General features: G+C 54.3%; 1 protein-coding gene across 1 annotated transcript in view; it reads left to right on the plus strand.

Annotated features, from left to right (window-relative positions):
- The first annotated feature begins 2,499 nt into the window (after positions 1-2,499).
- The window catches only part of LOC144945264 (sarcoplasmic/endoplasmic reticulum calcium ATPase 1-like), a 43,334-nt gene continuing 24,525 nt past the window's right edge, over positions 2,500-21,308 (plus strand). The window contains exons 1-5 of the mRNA XM_078873646.1: positions 2,500-2,931; positions 10,944-10,961; positions 12,936-13,018; positions 19,796-19,900; positions 20,432-20,570. Coding sequence (XP_078729772.1) covers positions 2,814-2,931; positions 10,944-10,961; positions 12,936-13,018; positions 19,796-19,900; positions 20,432-20,570 — 463 coding nt within the window. The 5' untranslated portion in view covers positions 2,500-2,813. The remainder of the gene's footprint in view (positions 2,932-10,943; positions 10,962-12,935; positions 13,019-19,795; positions 19,901-20,431; positions 20,571-21,308) is intronic.

The following is a 21,308-nucleotide window of genomic DNA, read 5'->3' on the forward strand; positions in this document are numbered from 1 at the left end:
GAAAACACTGCATTTGAGGCGATAACTTGCAAACAAGAACTGCATATACTGTACGTTATAAACCTACTTGCTGCTCTGCTATGAAGTAGCGCTACCTCCTTTTAATCTGCAGATTGGGATATTTTGCACATGCTGCTCTATGCATAATCCACCAACCCTACAACCTCCAGAGCATCTGATTCCAGCTGTGCGCCTCCATGCCTGACCCAAAGGGGTTCCCCAGCACGGCTACTGCTGGTATTACTGTTGGTGGTGGTATTCTTGTTGGTGATGCTATTCCTGCTGATGCTGCTACTTCTTGGTTCTTTCGGTAAAGTCACGTAGAAGGAAAATAATAAAAATAAAACATAATAAAATAATTCTCTCACGACGTTTCGGCCACAACGCAAGCAGCCGTCTTCAGGTGGAGAACAGGTCTGTCGAGAAGGCAGAGTCTGAATGTTCTTCTCGACAGACCTGTTCTCCACCTGAAGATGGCTGCTTGCGTTGTGGCCGAAACGTCGTGAGAATTATTTTATGATGTTTTATTTTAATTATTTTCCTTCTACGTGACTTTACTGAAAGAACCAAGAAGATGAATCCCTGCAGTCACGAAAGCTTTAAATCGAAAAGAGATGCTGCTACTGTTATCACTGTTCGTGGTGCTGTTTGTGCTGCTACTGGTGTTGTTACTGTTGCTGCTGTTGCTACACCAATACACGTGGCCCGACCATGGCCAGGGGCGGACCTGGGGAGTCACCAGAGCCTCTCCCTCCGTTGCCACACCCTGCACAGCTGTTCAGCCTAAGTGGATTAAAGGTAAACACTCCACAAAAACAGCTCTTACAGTGTAGATTCCTGTCCAACGCCGTGTGTCCAGGGTTGCCCAAGACAATTGTAAGGCTTTGTTATCGAAAATATTCAAATCATGGCGGAGGCACTCTAATCAGCAATCTGTTGACACGATTGACATTGGATTCAACGTTACGTTTGTGAGTGTCTTCCTCTTAAAATCAGGTGAAAGTTGTCCAGCAATTGATTCTGCCACTGCTGGCCAGACGTCTGGAAACAAGTGAGAAATACCCATCACACGCAACTTACCCATGCCATGGTCTAACTCTGGTTCTTAACTTGGGGAGCACGCACCCCCTGGGGATGCGAGGACATGGCAACATTTCTTCGAAGGTAAATAATCGAAACAAATGGAGCACGGGCACATAAGCACAACTATGCTTTGTTTAATCAAACTTGGGTATGAACATGCTTGTTTTATAGATTGAGAACCAAGGTCGTGCAACGCTGCAGTGAAGGTTAAACACCTACTGCTCTAACTTTGTGCATTCCGTTTATCCTGCTGGGTGGACAGGCGGGGGGCAGAGGGGCGGTAGATTAATAACCTTGCACCATTGTTTAAACTGCCGTGCCGGGAGATCGAATTGAACTTGACGACCTGTGGATTGCAAGTACTGTACTGTGGCGCTCTGGCAGCAACCAGGTTAAGAATGTAGTTTAGTTGAAACGTAATTTGCACGGTAAACTTCATGTACCTCCTTGGTGGAAAGGCAATTCCCATCAATACCTGGCGAGAGAAAAAAACCCCCAGACATTGTCATCGTAATTATTTATGCCAAGTTGATTTTTTTTTACTCCAAATGCCCGGAAAAGTGACTTCCACCACCGCATGAATGAGGGGGCCCTGTGAACAGCCACGCACAAACACCCCCCATACATTCCCTGCAGAGGAATCGCTTTAATTGGACCAAGTAACGTGGGGTGCGTGCTGGGAATGACATTAATTGGCAGTCCAACTTAATCGGAGCAGACCTGTCCACCCACCTACAATTTTGAACCGTGGTTGGTGAATCGCACAGAGATGGCCCGAAACTGTGAGCCTCCCATCAGGTGGCCAGATAATAGCAGTACAGCAAGTAGGTATCATTTATAGCACAGTACGTATAAGTGTAATTGAGTTATCCCACGGTGTGCGTGGGATTTTCTCCCGGTACTCGGCTTCTTCCCACGTGCAATCTAGTCATGATTTAAACAGGAACTTTTGCCAAACTTCCCACTGTAGGGCTCTAAAAAAAGCGACTAGAGACTCAATCCCATTGCAGATTATTTTACCTTTTAAAGTCCGTCTCCCTGCTCAAACGAGCAACCGGATGCAGCTTGTTTCTGCTGGTGTCCCTGAGCCAGTGGTGGAAATTCCACATTCCTATGGCAGGGAATATATTTGTAACACGCATTCCAGTTGTCCTGGCTTACACGAAGGACGATGAATAAAGTACTGTCAAGGGCCGCTGTCCCTGCAGGGAGACGTGAGCAAGGGAGAGCAGGAGCTGTCGGGCATAAAGGCAGGGGGAGAGCCACGCTTGTATTGTAAAAGTAAAACGCGGTTGAACTTACTCTAGATGGCTCCACCCTAGCAGAGCTCATGCCTCCCCAAACGGACCAACTCTGATCAAAACACGGAAGGGCAGGGGAAGAGGAGGCGCAGGACGGGGGAGGAGGGAGGAGGAAATTAATTGAACGACGTTGGGTGGAGGCGAGGCGTGGATTCGGGGACTGTGGGGGGTTGAGACTGCCTCTTCCTCCTCCTCCCTCGACTCCGCCAAGACGGGAGGAGCACGCAGCTCCATCTGGGGCTGAGCCAGGCGACGCGTCGTCCTATAGAAGAGAGTTCTGCACTCCGAGCTCGTGAGTCAGTAGGGGAGAAAGAGGCACGGAGGAAGCAGAAAGTTGCAGCTGTGCAGAGCACGCACGGCGCAGCAATCGTAAGCGCAGGGGGTTCCTGCGGACGGCAGCGCAAGAGGGGAGGCGGAGTGGCGGAGGCGATGGATAACTCTTACGTTAAAGAGGCGAAGGAGGTCCTGGCCCATTTCGGGGTGGACGAGACCAAGGGGCTGTCGCAAGACGAGGTGGTGATTCTGCGAAAAAAGCACGGTCCCAACGGTGGGTGAGGTGTCCGTGCGTGCGTGCGTGGTGTGGGTGCGTGGGTTTCCTGCACGGGTGTGCGCGCATACGATTGGTGGTGTGTGACTTTCTACACGGTGTGTGTGTGTGCGCGCGTGTGTGTGTGTTACTCTTCGTCACGACTGCGCGTGTCCTGCACGGGTGTGTGCGCGTGTGCTTGAGCCGCGTTTACGCGAGCGAAAATCCCGGCAGGGAATGTCAAGAGCGCTTGACGGGCTCCCGTCATGTGAATGTGGAATTCCCGCCGTCGAGTTCGCGTCGAGGCCGGAAAGCTCCGTCTGAGGGGGGGGGGGGCTCTTCTCTCTCGAGTTGTTTACGAGTCCAAGTGCGAGCGCGTGCGGTGGCGCTCTGCGTGCGCATGAGACGCGTGTGGGGAGCGGTGGCGCGGTGGTTAGCGCACTGCGCTCGACGAACCCGTCGACCGGAGGTCAATTCCAGGCCGCGGGCCAACGTCGGTGGCGAGTGATGTTTGAACCCGAACTGGGCCTCTCCTCGGTCTACTCGGCCTTAAAACGAGTGCCTGGCGCAGTGTGTGAACATCAGCATTGAGGAGACAAAGGCGGCCGGGCGTGGGGCTGGCCACCCACCCCCTCCTGTGTCTTCCCGGCCTTCATAGGTGCTCGCTAATAGCACTTGCCCCAAAAGTCTGATAAAGCTATCCGGGGAGTCTTTGTGTATGTACGTGTGGCTGTGTGTGTGTGTGCTGCGTTTGTTGTAGCTGCGTATATCTTTGTCCGTGTGTGTGCGTGTCTTGTGTGTACGTGTGTGTATCGCTGCGTGTGTGTACGTGTGTGTGTGTGTGTCGCTGCGTGTGTGTGTACGTGTTGGTGCGTTGCTGGCCACCCACCCACCTCCTCTTACGCCTTGGCAGCCTCAATAGTTGCTCACTCAGAGCACTTGCCCCAAACGGCGTGTTAAGGAAATACGGGGACAGGGGGAGGTGGTGGGAGGCTCTTTGTCTTTGTGCTTGACGAGGTGTGTGTACGTGTGTACATGTGTGTGTGTGTCGCCGAGTGTGTGTGTGCGTGTGTGTGTGTACGTGTGTACGTGTGTGTGTGGCTGGCTCTGCCATGTCAACCTGAGCGGGGGAGTCGAACCTGAACTCCGTGGGGCTTCGCGTCACTCCGCCTCGGGGCTGGGGGGGGCAGTGCGGCCACACCTGGGCACATTCCTGCCCCCCCCAGCCACCACACCACGCCCTGCGTCTGAAGAGCGGGGGGGGGGACACGCGGGGGGCTCCCGGTGGCGCAGGCTTCGCTCGGGCGTGCCTGGAATGTTTGGCGTGGATGTGTGTGAATGTGTGTGGATGTGTGTACACGCGGCGTGCGTGTTGTCTGTGTGGGAAGGGGGGGGGTTAAGCGCTGCGCTACGAACCCGGCGGCCCGAGTTCGATTCCCGCTCCACGAGCACCACAAGTGGCGATTATATGAAGCGGAACTGGGCCTCCCGTAGGTCGACTCAGCCTCGAATGAGTCGTGGGGTGTAAATATCGCCACTGGAGAGATAAAGGCGGCCGGGCGTATTGCTGGCCAACCATCTCGTGTGCCGTTCCGGCCTTAATAGGTGCTCGCTAACAGCACTTGCCCCAACAGTCTGCTCGGGGTATGAAGGGGGATCTTTTGTCTTTGTGTGTGGAGCGGTGGCGCAGTGGTTGCGCTGTGAACCCGGCGACCCGAACGGCTCGCGGCGAACATCTGTGACGAATTTCTGCACCGGTCCCGGGCCCTCCACTCGGTCGACTCGGTCTAAAAAAACAACACGAGTACCTTGGTGCGATGTGTCGGTCACTAGGGAGACAAAGGCGGCCGTGGGATGGACTATAGTTCCGCCCTCGTGTGCCGTGTTGCTCTCCATGTGTGCTCGCTAACAGCAACTTGCCACCACCAACAACAACAGCAGCAGCAGCAGCAGCCTGTGTTGGGGGGATCTTCTTCGTCTCTGTATTTGGGTCCACACACACAAACCCCAAACAGAGTCGAGTGAAAGTGTGTACGTGGGAGGGTGCGCGTGAGTGTGAACGTGAGAGAGCCTTTGAATTTGACTTCACTTCAGGATGGCATTTAGAAGCGCACCTAGCCTGGCACAATCGCAGTGGCGCGGGTGGATGTACACAATGAGAACGTGTCGATATTTATTTTACTTTTATTAATTATTTTTTTTTACCTACGTGACTTTACCGAAAAAACCTAAGAATATGAATCCTTGCAGTCACGAAAGCTTCAAATCTAGAAGAACGTGTCGACACCGCGTATACACCCACACTCTCCACGTATACGCACATCACGATGTGTACGTTGTGGCGTGTGTGTGTGTGAACGCGCGTGTACATGTGTGTGTGTGTGCATATGTGATTGTACCAGCGCGTCTGTGCGTGAGTACTGTGTGTGGTCGCGTGCCTGTGTGCTTTGCGTGGGAGTGGTGGTGCAGCGGTTAGCGCGCCGCCCTACGAACCCGGTCACCCGAGTTTGATTACCGCTCACGCCGACCAACACCAATGAGACGATGATATGCTCTTTGGTTCTTTCGGTAAAGTCACGTATAAAGAGAAAATAATAAATTAAATACTAGCATACGACGTTTCGATTGCAACACAAGCAATCATCATCAGGTATAAATGAAATAGAAACACAAATCTAGTATACTTAGAAATGTAATGTAATACAACAGAGAGTCGGATAACATAACAGTCATCACCTTACCTGGTTGATTACGTTCTTCCTGAGAATGCAAAATTTGAGAGAGAGATGAAACACAGAACCAGAGACATATAGACAGACATATAAGTAGAGACAGATATCACAGAGATACATAGAGAGAGACGTACATAGGCACACAGATGATATGAGCCGGTCTTGGGCCTCCCCGAGGTCGACTTTCGTGCGGTGTGTAAACATCTCCACTGGAGAGACAAAGGCGGCCTTGCGCGGTGCTGCCCACCCACCACCCCCTCGTGTGCAGTGCCGGCCTTCGTAGGTGTTACTCGCTAACAGCACTTGCCCCAACAGTCTGTTAAGGCTACACGGGGGAGCTTTGTCTTTGGGTAAAAGTTCAATTTCTGCTTCCGGCCAATATTGGTGACATTTCTCTGAACCGGCCTCCTCTAAGTCAACTCGGCCTTAAACGAATACCTGGTGGAAACAAAGGCGGTCACCTACCCCCTTGACCTTTGAGGTGGTTGCTAAGAGTCTGTTAAAGGCTGTATGGAGGATATGTGTGTCTTTGTGGTGCGTGTACACACGTGCCACCTCTAGATCCTGCAACCCAGCACCTGCATGGGAGCCGATTTCATCGCTCCGTCTCCTCGGGTCACGTTCCATTTCGTCCTTCGACCACCAATCACCATTCTAGCCCGAACCTACGTACGGTGCGAAAGAAGTTAAACGTACATGCATAGCTGTGACGTGGCCTGCCCAAGCCCATGATAATCACATCACGGGACTCATCCCACAGTGATCCATCAACCCCGTGTCTCAGTGCTGGCCCCGGGGGGGGGGCCTGAAGGCTTGCTGCCCCTCCCTATTTATGTGGCGCAATTCCACAAACGAGTTTTTGTGTTTGTGGTTTTTTTCTCCTCTGAGAAAAAAAAAACGCGCATTACATAATCATAATCACGCATCCTCATCATCGGCAGCATTTCATAACCTGCCCTCTCAACACTTGTGATGTCACTGATGGGCAAATGTAATGTGTATATTTGTGGAGTTACACGTAGTGTGTAAACGTGATGTGCGCACGTGCTCTCGTGTGTACGCGTGGCGGTGTGTACAGATGCTGTGGTGTGTAGACGTTGCGTGGTGTATACACGTGGCGGGTTGTGGGCACGTGGCCTGATGTCCACGAGGTGCGGTACACGCAGCTCGCCAGAATCTCAGTCCCACATTTCCTGGCTTTTCAAAGAACGACCCAACAATTGACACCATCCCGGCCGTCTCCCTCCTGCGTGCGCTTGAATGGCAGACCGCCTGCCCGTACCGGATGTGGTACCGGGTGTCACAGGTTTGGCCTGCGACGTGGCAGTTCGTACACGAGATGATGGCGAGTGGCTGCACTGGATTCATGACTTTATCTGTGCGGAGCGTTGCGTTGCGACACTCCCTTCGTACGCGTGGTGGGTTTTCTCAGGGCAACTCTGGCCTCCTTCCACGCGAAAGCCAAACGCGTACCTTTCTAAAGCTGGCCAAACGTAGCAGGACCCTTCCTGAAAAAACAAGTCTTTACACTCAGGATTTCATGGGCAGCGAAAGGGCGTTATCATTGATTTGGAGAGAATACTGCCTGGCTGACACGGAGTGTCAGCGTAAGGTACTACCACTCCTGCCACGACAGTGCATGCCTTTCCATAATAGTCCTATATTCTCCAGTACAGTACTGTCTTTGAGGACATCTGGTAACCCTAAAGCATTATTCGCGCATGCGTGATGCACTCCACCGCGTGTACGCAGCTATCACGAGGACGAAGGAGGGCGAGATGGATACGGCAGGAATGCCAAAATAATTTCTGAGCTGTTCCGGCTGAAATTAAGGGCTGGAAATAAGCACGCCGTCCCGCGGCCAACGCGGCGTTGGGGAGGCCCTCGACCAGCAGTGGGTTGGCAAATAGGCTGCACGTTGACTTGGATGCAGTGGCAGATTAAGCTCATACGGGGCCTGTAGCATATGTTATAAAGGGGCCCTAAATAAAAAATAATAATAAAACAAATGTTTAACTTGCATAGTAAAGTATTTGATTTTCTCATTTCCTATACAGCCAGATAATACCTTAAACACCCAGTCGTTCAAAAAGTTGAAGGCAGTATAGTACTATAGTAATAGAGCAAGTGCAGAATCACTGAACCGGAATTGATAGCTTGAAAGCATTTAGCGTGGGGCCCTTGAAAGTGCCAGGCTACTTGTGCTACTGGGATAATCCGGCACTGCCTGGATGGTTGGTTGGTAGGGGAGAGAACCAGAAACCCACCTCGTATGAAGACGCGACCACAACCCACGTCAAATTATCGTGCGGTGGCTATTTTAGGAACTCGAAGGTCCGGGACCCGCCCTGACCGGCACGCGGACTTTTGGGCGTGGTGCCAAATGAGAGCTCTCAGTTGAATACTCTGCGAATCAGAAGAGCCACATCGTAACTGAATAATACCATCCTAGTAATAATAACAATCGTGCACGTGGGAACACCATCACTTTACAACACTAACGTCTACACACAAACAAAAGCACCGAGCCTTTGTGAAAGTATGCAAACATAAACCCATCGGCAGCAGTTCTGATGAAGTGCATTATGGGTCTCTTATATGAGGTGACCATCAACAAAACATCTGAGCTAATGTGACCGACCGACGGTCGTGACGAGTCCATGGACCAATACCACACGCACATGTATTTATTGGCGCCATCAGGGTCGGCAAAACGTTGCATCGTATCAACATCTTTACATCGCCGATAAAAAAAAATATTTTATTACAATCGGCAATAACCTTTTTGATAAGGAACTTATCGCACAATCCACTTTGATTTGCTAAATACGGAAACCGCTCTGTTATCGCTAAATGTTTGCCGCTACCCGCGCGGTGCTAAATACTGGTGTGGCTCGTCGATTGGAAGCTTTCTGAGCCCCCCTTCACCACCACCACCAGCATCAGCAGTAGCAGCCTGCCTACGTGCTGTATTCTGTGAGCGTTCGAGTTGATTTGTTTTGGTGAACCAGCTGAGAACTCCGGAGACCGGTATAGAGAGTCACCCGAGATCACCAACATTACAAAAAAAACGCAAATTTAAAAAAAATGAAGCACAACATTGGAGTTGAAGAGAAATCAGCCACAGAAACAAACTTGCAACACGCACGAGGAATCGAAACCCGTTTTGGACAAGCATGAAATCGGTGTTAAATGAAAGTTAATTATCAAACTCCCTGCAGCGCACGACGGCTCGGGCAGATTTATTTTTAGAACTGACCACGGTGCAATATACTAAATTAAGTTGAAAGAACTTCAATTATTAAACTGATATAGGTGACTACAGTATTACTATGTAAACAAAGGATACATGTCAGAGGCGCGTGTTGACTGCATAGAGTGTGTTCACACTCACCTGCAGACCCGCCCATACCGCACATCTATGAAAAAAAGCTTCATAGCATATCGGATTCCTTCTCCAGTCTAAATAAATCTTCTGATTCCGTGTATGACTGATGTTGTGTGTGTGTGGTCTGGCTGTGTGTGCTCTGTTTAAATAGACCGTATGTGAATGTGTGTGCAGTGGCCGTGTGTTTTACTGTGGGTGTTCGCTGAACGTGAGTAGGTGTGTGTGTGTAAACATCGCCAGTGAGGAGACAAAGGCGGTCGAGCGTAATCCTGGCCACCCCCACCCCCTTGTGTGCCATTCCGGCCTTCGTAGGCGAAACTCGCTAACTGCATTTGCCCCAAAAGTATGTTGAAGGCTACAAGGGGGATCTTTGTCTTGTGTTGACCCACGGGCACACGATTTTGTGGCTTGTGGGTGTCTCTCAGATCGAAAACAGTTTGAGAGCATTCATCCAAATTGTCGCTGTCCCTGGAGTTTCTCGTTGCCATTTCGATTAAATGCGTGCGTCTCGTAGCCAAATGTGGTTGTCTCTTACCCTTGTTCAACACTATATATATACACAACATCTAAATTGTCTCTTCGTCCTGAGCCTATGGAGCAACAGCACACCTCACCCAAGTGGGATGCTTGTGAAACGATTGCCACATATATAATTGGAATGAGTAATACATGAATAGCGTAGATTACAATGGAGGCGGTTTTTTTGTATTTTAACGAAAGCCACGTTCTGCTCGGACAAGTGTGGGGATGGCGCTTGACATGGAGGGTGCCAGTCTGGGCAAATAAACGAACGCTAACGACTGCATTGGGGCCGTCCATAAACGACGTCACGCACCTAGGGGGGGGGGGGGTCAGACATTTGTGACGATGTGTGACGAGGGGGTTGGGGGTTTGAGAAATGTGACGTCACATCGAAATGCGCAATTTTAAATAAATATAGACAACACGTTCTACTTAATTAAATAGACTTTTTAATAAATGTTTTTTCCTACAACATCAGAGTGCATCGCCACATTAAATACGCACTACAATGACAATAGTTTAAAGCGATTTGAGGGGCGGGGGGCAGAGCTTTGTGACGTCATATTTTAAGGGGGGGGGTCTGACTTTTTGTGACGCCGTGTGACGAGGGGGGGGGGGTCAAAAATCGTCCAAAATCGCGTGACGTCATTTATGGACGGCCCCATTGGCAAACTTGACGCAAAATGGTACGAATATGCATGGACCCTGAGTCGAGCATTACGAGTTACTACAGCTCCGCTTTGCACGAAAACTTGTGTGTAGGTGTGTGTCTACTGTATGGGGAGCGGTGGCGCAGTGGTTAGGACACTGCGCTACGAATCCGGTGACCCGAGTTCGATTTCCGCTCACGTCTAACACAGGTGACGGACGTCTGAACCGGCCCGGGCCCTCACCTAGGTCGACTCAGCCTTAAATTAGCACCCGGTGTGGTGTGTAAACATCTGTACTGGGAAGACAAAGGCGGTCTGCGCGTGGTGTTTGTCACCCACCCGCTCGCGTTCCGCGCTGGTTCTCAATAGGCGCTCGCTAACTGCACTTTTCTCAATGCGGTGTTTTTTTTTTGCCGGCTATCTGGGGGATCTTTGTCTTTGTGTCTTATAAAGCGTGGTGAATGTAATTGCTGTCGCCAGCCGGGGGGGGGGGGTGAGGGGGGTCCCGCGTTCTCTCGCCGCCCCCCCTCCCCACGTTGCTATTTGTGAAACAAGGCGATGCTGTTTGCATTGCGCCGCTAATTCGCGCGCGTTTGCCCCATTACGCCTAATGAGGCGTGAGCTCACTGGCGGCACGCACTCGGTCAGTCACTCACCCGGTGTCTCTCCCCTCTTCCTCCTCCCCCTCCTCCTCCTCCTGCTGCTGCCTGACCCGCACCGCGCGTGCCTCGCCGGGAACAGAGCTCCCAGCGGAAGAAGGTGAGCGAGCTGCAGTGTACACACACACACGTGCACGTACACACGCACGTACACACTCACATGCGCACGTACACAAACACGCGCACGTACGAACACGCATGCACACACGCACGTACACACTCGCACGCTTACGTACACACTCGCACGCACGTACACACACGCATGTACACTAACACGCGCACGTACGAACACGCATGCACACACGCACGTACACACTCGCACGCACGTACACACTCGCACGCACGTACACACTAACACGCTTACGTACACACTCACAAGCAGGTACACACGCGCACGTACGTACACTAACACGCGCACGTACGAATACGCATGCACACACACACGTACACACTCACACGTGTACGCATGCACAAACGAGAGTGTGCATTAACGCACGCATGCACTAATGCACTTACGCATTCACGCACTTGCACACGAACACACACTAACACACGACACAACGACAACTATGCCCATCGGCACACGTGCTGACACATGCAGAGTGCACGAGGGGGTGGGCTTGGCCGGATATCACGCTCGGGCCGCCGCTGCCTCCCCAGCGGTGATATTCGCACAACCTTGAGGGTGGCACGGCTCACCTGCAACTGATCTGTTGTTCTTCTTGGTTCTTTCGGTAAAGTCACGTAGAAGGGAAATAATAAAATAATAAAAATAAAACATAATAAAATAATTCTCACGACGTTTCGGCCACAACGCAAGTGGCCATTCAGACGCTGTCTCCCCGACAGACCTGGTCTTCACCTGAGGACGGCTGCTTGCGTTGTGGCCGAAACGTCGTGAGAATTATTTTATTATGTTTTATTTTTATTATTGTATTACTTCCCTTCTACGTGACTTTACCGAAAGAACCAAGAAGATGAATCCCTGCAGTCACGAAAGCTTTAACATCGACATTTTTATCTGTTGTTGTTCACCTTTGGGAATTCTTCCTGGGAGGCTGGAATAGTGCGGTGCAGGGATGACAGAGCGTGCGCTCGGTGCAATTGTGGTTATGCCGTTACCCTATGGCTGCAGGGTTTTGGTAGTACATGTTGTTTATGTCATTTATTGTGAAAATTCCGTCACAGTTCCTATGATCACTGTTTCATTGCTTTCATGGCTTTATTTTTGTGATTTCGAAAAGTTTATTCGTTTAGCCATGTTTGTTTGTTGTAGTACGGAGTAAGACTGATGGCCTTAATCTAAGTTGTCTTGTGGTTGTTGTTGTTTGACTTGCATCCCACTGGGATTTTTTCACACAGCTTTGGTGTACGGTGTTTTTTCTGCAATATTTTGCTGTCTTTTCTTGGATTTTCTGTTTGTACTTAGTCACATATTCACTTTAAGATGTTTTCTTGTTCATGTTTTTGTTTTTTGTTTGTTGCGGTTGCACCCGATTCAAGAGCCGAATGGCTCACAGGGCTATACCTAATAAATTCACTTGAACTTGACCGAGTCAAGTTCAGCCAAGGGATAAACCCGGATCAGTATTCCGAGGATTCAAATGCACCGCTGGCCCGTGATCCCTTTTTAATGCTTTGTGCATTCACCAGATTCCGAGGCTGTGTGTGTGTGCGTGCATGATGCGCGTGCCCCATTGCGTGTACCTCTGTCATCCGTGTGTGTGCGCGCGCGTCTATGTGCGTGTGGGGGGAGCGGTAGTGTAGCGGTTAGCGTGCTGCGCTACGAACCCGGCGACCAGAGTTCGATTCCCGTTCACGGCCAACACCGGTAACGTTTATCTGAACCGGTCCTGGGCCTCCCCTAGATCGACTGGGCCTCAAATGAGTTCCTGGTGCGGTGTGTAAAACATCGCCACTAGGGAGACAAAGGCGGCCGGGCGTGGTGCTGGCCACTAATCCCCTCGTCTGCCGTGCCGGCCTTAAAAGGTGCTCGCTAACAGCACTTACCCCAACAGTATGTTAAGGCTATACGGGGGATCTTTGTGTCTTTGTTGTGCGCGTGTGTGCACAGGCAAGACGCTATGGGAGCTGGTGGCCGAGCAGTTCCAGAACCTCCTGGTGCGAATTCTTCTCCTCGCCGCCACGGTCTCCTTCGTAAGTCCCCGTTGATGTTTTCATCTCGCTGTGCGCAGCGACGCATTCTCCGAGGCGGTCACCTGACGTGGGAGTGGTCCGACTGCGTGCGTTCTCGTGGATTGTTCGCTGTACAGCTGTCCGACACGTTTTCGGGTCCCGTGCCCGACGTTTCGAACCACGTTGCTAGAAGCTTCTACAGACATGGGTGTCATTGGAGAGTGTTGGGAGCGGTCCGATTTGAAGCTGCGGTCATAAACGCTCGCAGGGTCTCCCTGCTCCAACGAGCGTCGTGGTGGTGGTGGTGCTCGTCTCTCCTGGCGGTCGTGGAAATTCCACATTCTTATGGCAGTGGCTGTCATTTTTCGAGTGGGATCACTGCGTTTGACTTCTCACATGAGAGTAAAATACAAACCACAAACCATCAGCCCACTTCACTTGAGTAACAGACGGCTGAAACCCGGATTCGAACTCGGGTTTATCGGCAGGGCTGGCTCAGTGGCCGTGACCCCTGAACCACTCGGCTCACGACTTTCCGATTGCGAGTCGTGCTACTCTGCCCGAAGCAACTTCCACCCGCGGGTTCACACAGGCGCAGGGCTTCGTTTCAGCCGGACTAGCGACCCAGAAAATATTTCCGCGCCCCGGCCCACCGCATTCGTCATCGCTCTCGCACCGGCTGTGGTTTACCAGGAAGGCGCCACCTCCTCCTCCACTCTCCATGCAGACCCGCAACATGTTCCGTGAGATGTGAAGCAAGCCCTGGTCAGGTCTGTGCATCACAGGGTGACCCCCGTGAGCCTTGCCCCAGTCGTGCCGAGTACATATTTGAAAAAAAAATAATTTTGAAAATTAATTTCTTTAAAGCAGTTTTTCGTGTTTAGTTTGTTTGTCCTTCCCGCATGCGTCCGATTAGCACGATTGGCCATGTACGGCGCGAAAGAAGTTGAGCAGACATACATTTTAAACGTCGTGCTCACAGACTCGGGACAACGATCCCGGCGCCTCTCCTGCTGCGAGGGCGACCTCGCCAAGTGGGGACGGCCTCGTGGGACGCCGCTAACCGAATGATTGCCAACCCCTTCCACTCCAGTGCGCTCGGCGTGAGTGCTGAGCCGTGAAGCGCCGAGGAAATGAAACGGACGTCGCATGGCTTCAGCGTCGCACCGCGCTGTGCAAAGGTTGGCAGCGGCGCCACTGGACCCGTGAGCCGGAGGTCGCTGGTTCCGATTCCATCTCCCGGCGTGGCAGTTGAAATTACGGGGGGCAAGTTTCTTAACTCCCTCCCCCCCCGTGCCCCCTCCTCCACCGCCACCTATGTCCACCCAGCGGTGTGGATAGACACACCGCAGTCGAGTCAATGGGTAGGCCGCGTGTGGTGGGGTGACGTGCGGGCGTCCGCACATCTTGGCAGGCGTCTGTCCAGCGCGGAAGAGTAGGCCGAGCATACCGTGTAGACCAGAGGAGGGGCTCTCTTACGAGTTCCCTCTTAGCGGAAGGCCCCTTCCGCCAGCGGTGGCGCGAGCGTGGAATTGCAGGGCAGCGCCTTTGCCCCTCGCACCCACGTGCTCATCGCAGCGACGCGCCGCGACGACGCTGCTCTCCACGGGTCGTCGTTTCAGCTGACGGCGGCGGCACGGGAAGGCGACGCCCGTACGACGATGAATTATTCACGGAGCGCTGGGCTAAGGGGGCTACGACCCTGCGCGTATCGCACTCCCCCCCTCACCCCCAGGCTGTGGCACCTCTCCAGTTACCGCACCCATCGCCTCATCTCTCCTCAACGCGTCTCAATTCACCTCGCCTGAACTCGCCACACCTGGGCCGAGCAGTTCCACGCCCCCGAGCCGCGTTAATAATTGAGTGGAAAACACCACCAGCGGTGCCGCGAGTGAATGTATGTGTGTGTAATTAAAGTTACGCACACACGGTAGTGTCGTGGTTAGCGCGCTGCGCTATAAATCCGACGGCCAGAGTTCGATTACCGCTCGCGGCCACCAACACCAACGACGATTATGCGAACCGGTCTTGGACCTCCCCTCGGTCGACTCTGGTGCGGTGTGTAAACATCGCCATTGGGGATACAAAGGCGGTTTTGCCATGCCAGATGTCTGCGCGTGTCTATGTGCGTGTGGGGAGTGATAGTTGTAGCGGTTAGCGCGCTGCGCTACGAACCTGGCGACCAGAGTTCGATTCCCGCCTATGGCCAACACCAGTGATGATTATCTGAACAGGTCCTGGGCCTCCCCTAGGTCGACTCGGCCTCAAATGAGTACCTGGTGCAGTGTGTAAACGTCGCCACTGGGGAGACAAAGGCGGTCAGGCGTAGTGCTGGCCACCCACCCCCTCGTGGGCTCTGCCGGCTTTCATAGGCGCTCGCTTAACAGCACTTGCCCCGATAGCCAATTAATTACAGGCTATACGGTGGGATCTTTGTCTTGTGATGTACGTACACACGTGTGTGGACACTGGCGACCGTGTGTCGCCTGTGTGGCAGCTGAGGGATCTGGCAGAAGGAAGGAAGCAATGGCGAGGCGGGAGGGGAACATTGCCGGCGCTGTTCGTCATCGCCTCTCTTGGCAAAACCAAGTTCGCTCGGTTTTGTCAAAGCGGTGATCCGTGTTACAGGAATGAGCCGCGGGGAGGATCTCGGTGAAACAAAGGAAGTTACAGCAGCGTTGCGGCACACCGAGGAGCAAACACATCGCAGGGAAACGACATGCAAATGACGCGCCGTTCACGCAACACCGGCGCAAGGCGATGCGCGTCGTCGCCGCCGTCGCACCGAGGCCGTGGGCCACGCGTGCTGGCCACGGAGCGCACCGCAAGGGCGCGTGGCCACGGAGCGCATCGCAAGGGCACGTGGCCACGGAGCGCATCGCAAGGGCACGTGGCCACGGAGCGCACCGCAAGGGCGCGTGGCTACGGAGCGCACCGCAAGGGCACGTGGCCACGGAGCGCACCGCAAGGGCACGTGGCCGCGGAGCGCACCGCAAGGGCACGTGGCCGCGGAGCGCACCGCAAGGGCACGTGGCCACGGAGCGCATCGCAAGGGCACGTGGCCACGGAGCGCACCGCAAGGGCACGTGGCCACGGAGCGCATCGCAAGGGCACGTGGCTACGGAGCGCACCGCAAGGGCACGTGGCCACGGAGCGCACCGCAAGGGCACGTGGCCACGGAGCGCATCGCAAGGGCACGTGGCCGCGGAGCGCACCGCAAGGGCACGTGGCCGCGGAGCGCACCGCAAGGGCACGTGGCCACGGAGCGCACCGCAAGGGCACGTGGCCACGGAGCGCATCGCAAGGGCACGTGGCCACGGAGCGCACCGCAAGGGCACGTGGCCACGGAGCGCATCGCAAGGGCACGTGGCTACGGAGCGCATCGCAAGGGCACGTGGCCACGGAGCGCATCGCAAGGGCACGTGGCTACGGAGCGCATCGCAAGGGCACGTGGCTACGGAGCGCATCGCAAGGGCACGTGGCCACGGAGCGCATCGCAAGGGCACGTGGCCACGGAGCGCATCGCAAGGGCACGTGGCTACGGAGCGCATCGCAAGGGCACGTGGCCACGGAGCGCATCGCAAGGGCACGTGGCCACGGAGCGCACCGCAAGGGCACGTGGCCACGGAGCGCATCGCAAGGGCACGTGGCCACGGAGCGCACCGCAAGGGCACGTGGCCACGGAGCGCACCGCAAGGGCACGTGGCCACGGAGCGCACCGCAAGGGCACGTGGCCGCGGAGCGCACCGCAAGGGCACGTGGCCACGGAGCGCATCGCAAGGGCACGTGGCCACGGAGCGCACCGCAAGGGCACGTGGCCACGGAGCGCACCGCAAGGGCACGTGGCCGCGGAGCGCACCGCAAGGGCACGTGGCCACGGAGCGCATCGCAAGGGCACGTGGCCACGGAGCGCACCGCAAGGGCACGTGGCTACGGAGCGCATCGCAAGGGCACGTGGCCACGGAGCGCATCGCAATGGCACGTGGCCGCGGAGCGCATCGCAAGGGCACGTGGCCACGGAGCGCACCGCAAGGGCACGTGGCTACGGAGCGCATCGCAAGGGCACGTGGCTACGGAGCGCATCGCAAGGGCACGTGGCCACGGAGCGCATCGCAAGGGCACGTGGCTACGGAGCGCATCGCAAGGGCACGTGGCTACGGAGCGCATCGCAAGGGCACGTGGCCACGGAGCGCATCGCAAGGGCACGTGGCCACGGAGCGCATCGCAAGGGCACGTGGCCACGGAGCGCATCGCAAGGGCACGTGGCCACGGAGCGCATCGCAAGGGCACGTGGCCACGGAGCGCATCGCAAGGGCACGTGGCTACGGAGCGCATCGCAAGGGCACGTGGCTACGGAGCGCATCGCAAGGGCACGTGGCCACGGAGCGCATCGCAAGGGCACGTGGCCACGGAGCGCACCGCAAGGGCACGTGGCCACGGAGCGCGAGCGCGCGGTTCGCTCGCCACGTGTGCACCAGCTGGGGGTTCTTAAATGAAGTGAAGGAATTTTCAAAAGGGCCAGGGAAGGGGCGAAGGAGGGATTTCAGTCGAAGCCACGAAGCGAGAGCTCCTTCCGAATGTGATCAACGCGGAGGGTCGAGAAGCGTGGAAGGACGGATGGGATGCGAGAGGAAGGCCGAGGATTGAGGATGGCGAGGCTGCTGCAGGAGCTGAAGGAAGAGGGTGGGGAGGGGGGTGGCGTTTGTGGGAATGAAGTCAGAGAATGGGGGGCAGGGTGGAGAAGGTGGCAGCCAAGTCCATGCTGTAAACGCCGAGCTCCAGCGAAGGGGCGGTGGGGCTCTGAGTGTGCGAGGGGAGCGGCTTCGTGGGAAATGAAATGGAAATGATTGAAAGTCGCTCATCTGCTCTCCACAGCCCCGGGCCAGTGGTGTAAAGTCCACATTCCTATGGAGGGTGGTGCGTCTATTCATAGGACGCCCTGAGGTGACTCACCGCAAGTGGCGGGGCCCTTGACCGTCACTGAGGGATGATGGGCTGAGTCGACCTTCTGAGTTGACCTTCACTGAGGGATGATGGGGCTGAGTCAACCTTCACTGAGGGATGATGGGCTGAATCAACCTTCACTGAGGGATGATGGGGCTGAGTCAACCTTCACTGAGGGATGATGGGCTGAGTCGACCTTTACTGAGGGATGATGGGCTGAGTCGGCCTTCTGAGTTGACCTTCACTGAGGGATGATGGGGCTGAGTCAACCTTCACTGAGGGATGATGGGCTGAGTCGGCCTTCTGAGTCGACCTTCACTCAGCGTAACTTGTGTGGGTTCTGAGTGCCGTGGGTTGGAGTGTCGAGGTCGAGCTCGTGGCTGGCTGGTTGGGGCAAGGCTACCACCATTAGAGGCCGTTCGGCAAAATGTTTACCGATAGAAATAAAATAAGTCATATTTAAAAGAAACTTTTTTTAAGCACGCTTTAATGAAATGTACCGTACTAGTAATGGAAGAACTCCACGACTCCAGGAAGTGGCCCCGAAGCTTGCCACAACGTAATGGACCGTGGGCAATTACAGTCAACGTCAACGTGAGTTGACTGTGGATAATTAGACCCAAGCCGGAAACATAACACATAAAAAAGATCGTTTAAAATTATATATTTTTAATTTTTAATGATAGAATATAGTATTGTCATCAGTAAGACATAAGTATACCAAGTTTGCAGTCGATACCGCATTGGGAAGTGGGTAAAAATTGAGTTACAAGATTTGAGGATACAACAACAGACAGAATGAGTTAATAAAAAGCGTGTAATAAAGTGTGTGGCTCGTGAGTTAGGGTGAGGGGGCGAGCTCGCACTCGATTGGCCGGTGTCGCTTCTCGTCGACCTAACGCTCTACCCCGCAGAGCGAGGCCCTGGCAGGTTGTTATCTGTGCGTGGCGTCCCCAGCCCCCCTCTCCCCTCCCACCCTTGCCCCCTCGCCGCTAATAAGACGCCAGCCCTCGCCGTGTTTGTCTTTCCAGCGCAGGGCGATAGCGGCTGTTTGTTCCAGGCACTCATCCGTTGCTCAGGGTGGAGCCTCCGGAGCAATAACCTCGCTCCCCGCCTCCCCCATAGCGCTTGGCAGTGCTGTCACCTCGCGAGGTGGTTAATTAAGAGCCGGGCGACAATTGCCTCTGCAAACAGAGCTCCGAGTAGAAGTTTCCACGTGCACGTGTGTCTGTATGTGTGTGACTGTGTGTGTGTGTCTGTGTGTGTGTGTGTGACTGTGTCTGTGTGTGTGTGACTGTGTCTGTGTGTGACTGTGTCTGTGTGTGTGTGACTGTGTGTGTGTGACTGTGTGTGTGTGTGTGACTGTATGTGTGTGTGACTGTGTGTGTGTGTGACTGTGTGTGTGTGTGACTGTGTGTGTGTGTGACTGTGTGTGTGTCCGTTAAGGCTATATGGGGGATCTTTATCTTTGTTTGTGTGGGTGGGGAGCGGTGGTGTAGCGGTTAGCGCGCTGCGCTGCGAAATCCGTCGACCCGAGTTCGATTCTCGCCTATGGCCAACACCAGTGAAGATTTTCTGAACCGGTCCTGGGCCTCCTCTAGGTCGACTCAGCCTGAAATTTGTACCTGGTGCGGTGTGTAAACATCGTCACTGGGGAGACAAAGGCGTCCGGGCGTGGTGCTGGCCACCCACCCCCCTCGTGTGCCGTGCCGGCCTCCATAGGTGCTCGCTAACAGCACTTGCCCCAGCAGTCTATTAAGCCTATATGGGCGATCTTTGTCTTTGTGTATCTGTGTATACATGTGCATCTGTGTGCATGTGTTCACGGCTCTGCGCGTGTGTCGTGGCTTCCAGGTGCTGGCGTGGTTCGAGGAGGGCGAGGAGACCATCACGGCGTTCGTGGAGCCGTTCGTCATCCTCCTCATCCTCATCGCCAACGCCATCGTTGGGGTCTGGCAGGTGGGTCCCCCCCCCCCGCCCCCCCCCCCACTATCCATCCACTAATCATCAAGAGGGGAAGTTGCAACAGAGCCAGGGCAGAGGGCACGCCAAATGCAGGCAGCTCCCACCGTGACTCATTCCGTGTGGTGTTTAGCGTTTGTTTTAAAGTTTGTTTAACATTGCCCGAGTCGTGCCCCCCCCCCCACTCAAGTTTTGTCATTTCCTGGACCGTTCTATCGGTGTCACATTGCTCACGAGACGAAAGACTCCGTTCGCAATTCTCACACAGCAGTGTGGGCCCGCGTGTCGGAGAATGGCCTGCTGAAGCGGACACCACAGAGCTACCTCTGAGATCCCTTACAAGTGACCCCTGGTCCACACAGCAGGGGGCAGCACTTTCCCGGGCCCGCGCCACACATTCGTGGGGCCACGACCGCAGCGTGTGAACGTCACCTGACCACGTCGACTCGTGGATTCTGGGCTTCGTGACCCCCAAATCCTAAATCCCGTATCCACCTCCCCGCGCCTCCCCCCTTCCCCACCACATAGGAGCGTAATGCTGAGGGTGCCATCGAGGCGCTGAAAGAGTATGAGCCCGAGATGGGCAAGGTGTACCGCCAGGACCGGCGCATCCTGCAGCTCGTGAAGGCCCGAGACCTCGTGCCCGGCGACATCGTGGAGATCGCCGGTGAGAGGCGGCGATGCAGAGTAACCGTGACCCCTAGCCGTGACCCCTAGCCGTAACCTCCAGCTGTGATCCCCAACCATGCCCCCTAGCCGTGACCCCTGACTGTGACCCCTAACTGTGACCACGACCCCAACTCCAATCCTACAGGGTCATTGTTAGCTCTTGGGGTTTAGAGCTCTCATTTCATTAGTACTAACCTTTGTTCTAACCATAGCCATGACCCTAACCATCATCTTGATCTAATCCAGACCCGGACCATGACCTTTAGTCTAACAATAATAGCTGTCTCCAGCCCTAACGCTAACACTAACCTCACCTTGAACCTTAATTCCAAACGTGATCTTAACTTATTTTTTGCCTCACCTCTAACCTTAACCCATGACCTAAATCTTAATCATGACAAATTCTAACCATGACCCCTATCTTTAATTCTAACCATGACCCCTATCTTTAATTCTAACCATGACCCCTATCTTTAATTCTAACCATGACCCCTATCTTTAATTCTAACCATGACCCCTATCTTTAATTCTAACCATGACCCCTATCTTTAATTCTAACCATTACCCCTAGCACTGATCAGGCAGAGGGGGAAAACGTCGGCGAGGGGGCGTGGGTGGGCACTGATGTGGCACGAATGTGGCACGAGCGTGCTGCATAGATGTTACCGTGACGATTCGGCGAGCAGTGGAGACTCTCACCACCACCATCACCACCACAATCACCGTGTGCCGTGCC

Source organism: Lampetra fluviatilis, chromosome 37 (genome assembly GCF_964198595.1).
Source record: "Lampetra fluviatilis chromosome 37, kcLamFluv1.1, whole genome shotgun sequence".
NCBI lineage: Eukaryota > Metazoa > Chordata > Hyperoartia > Petromyzontiformes > Petromyzontidae > Lampetra > Lampetra fluviatilis.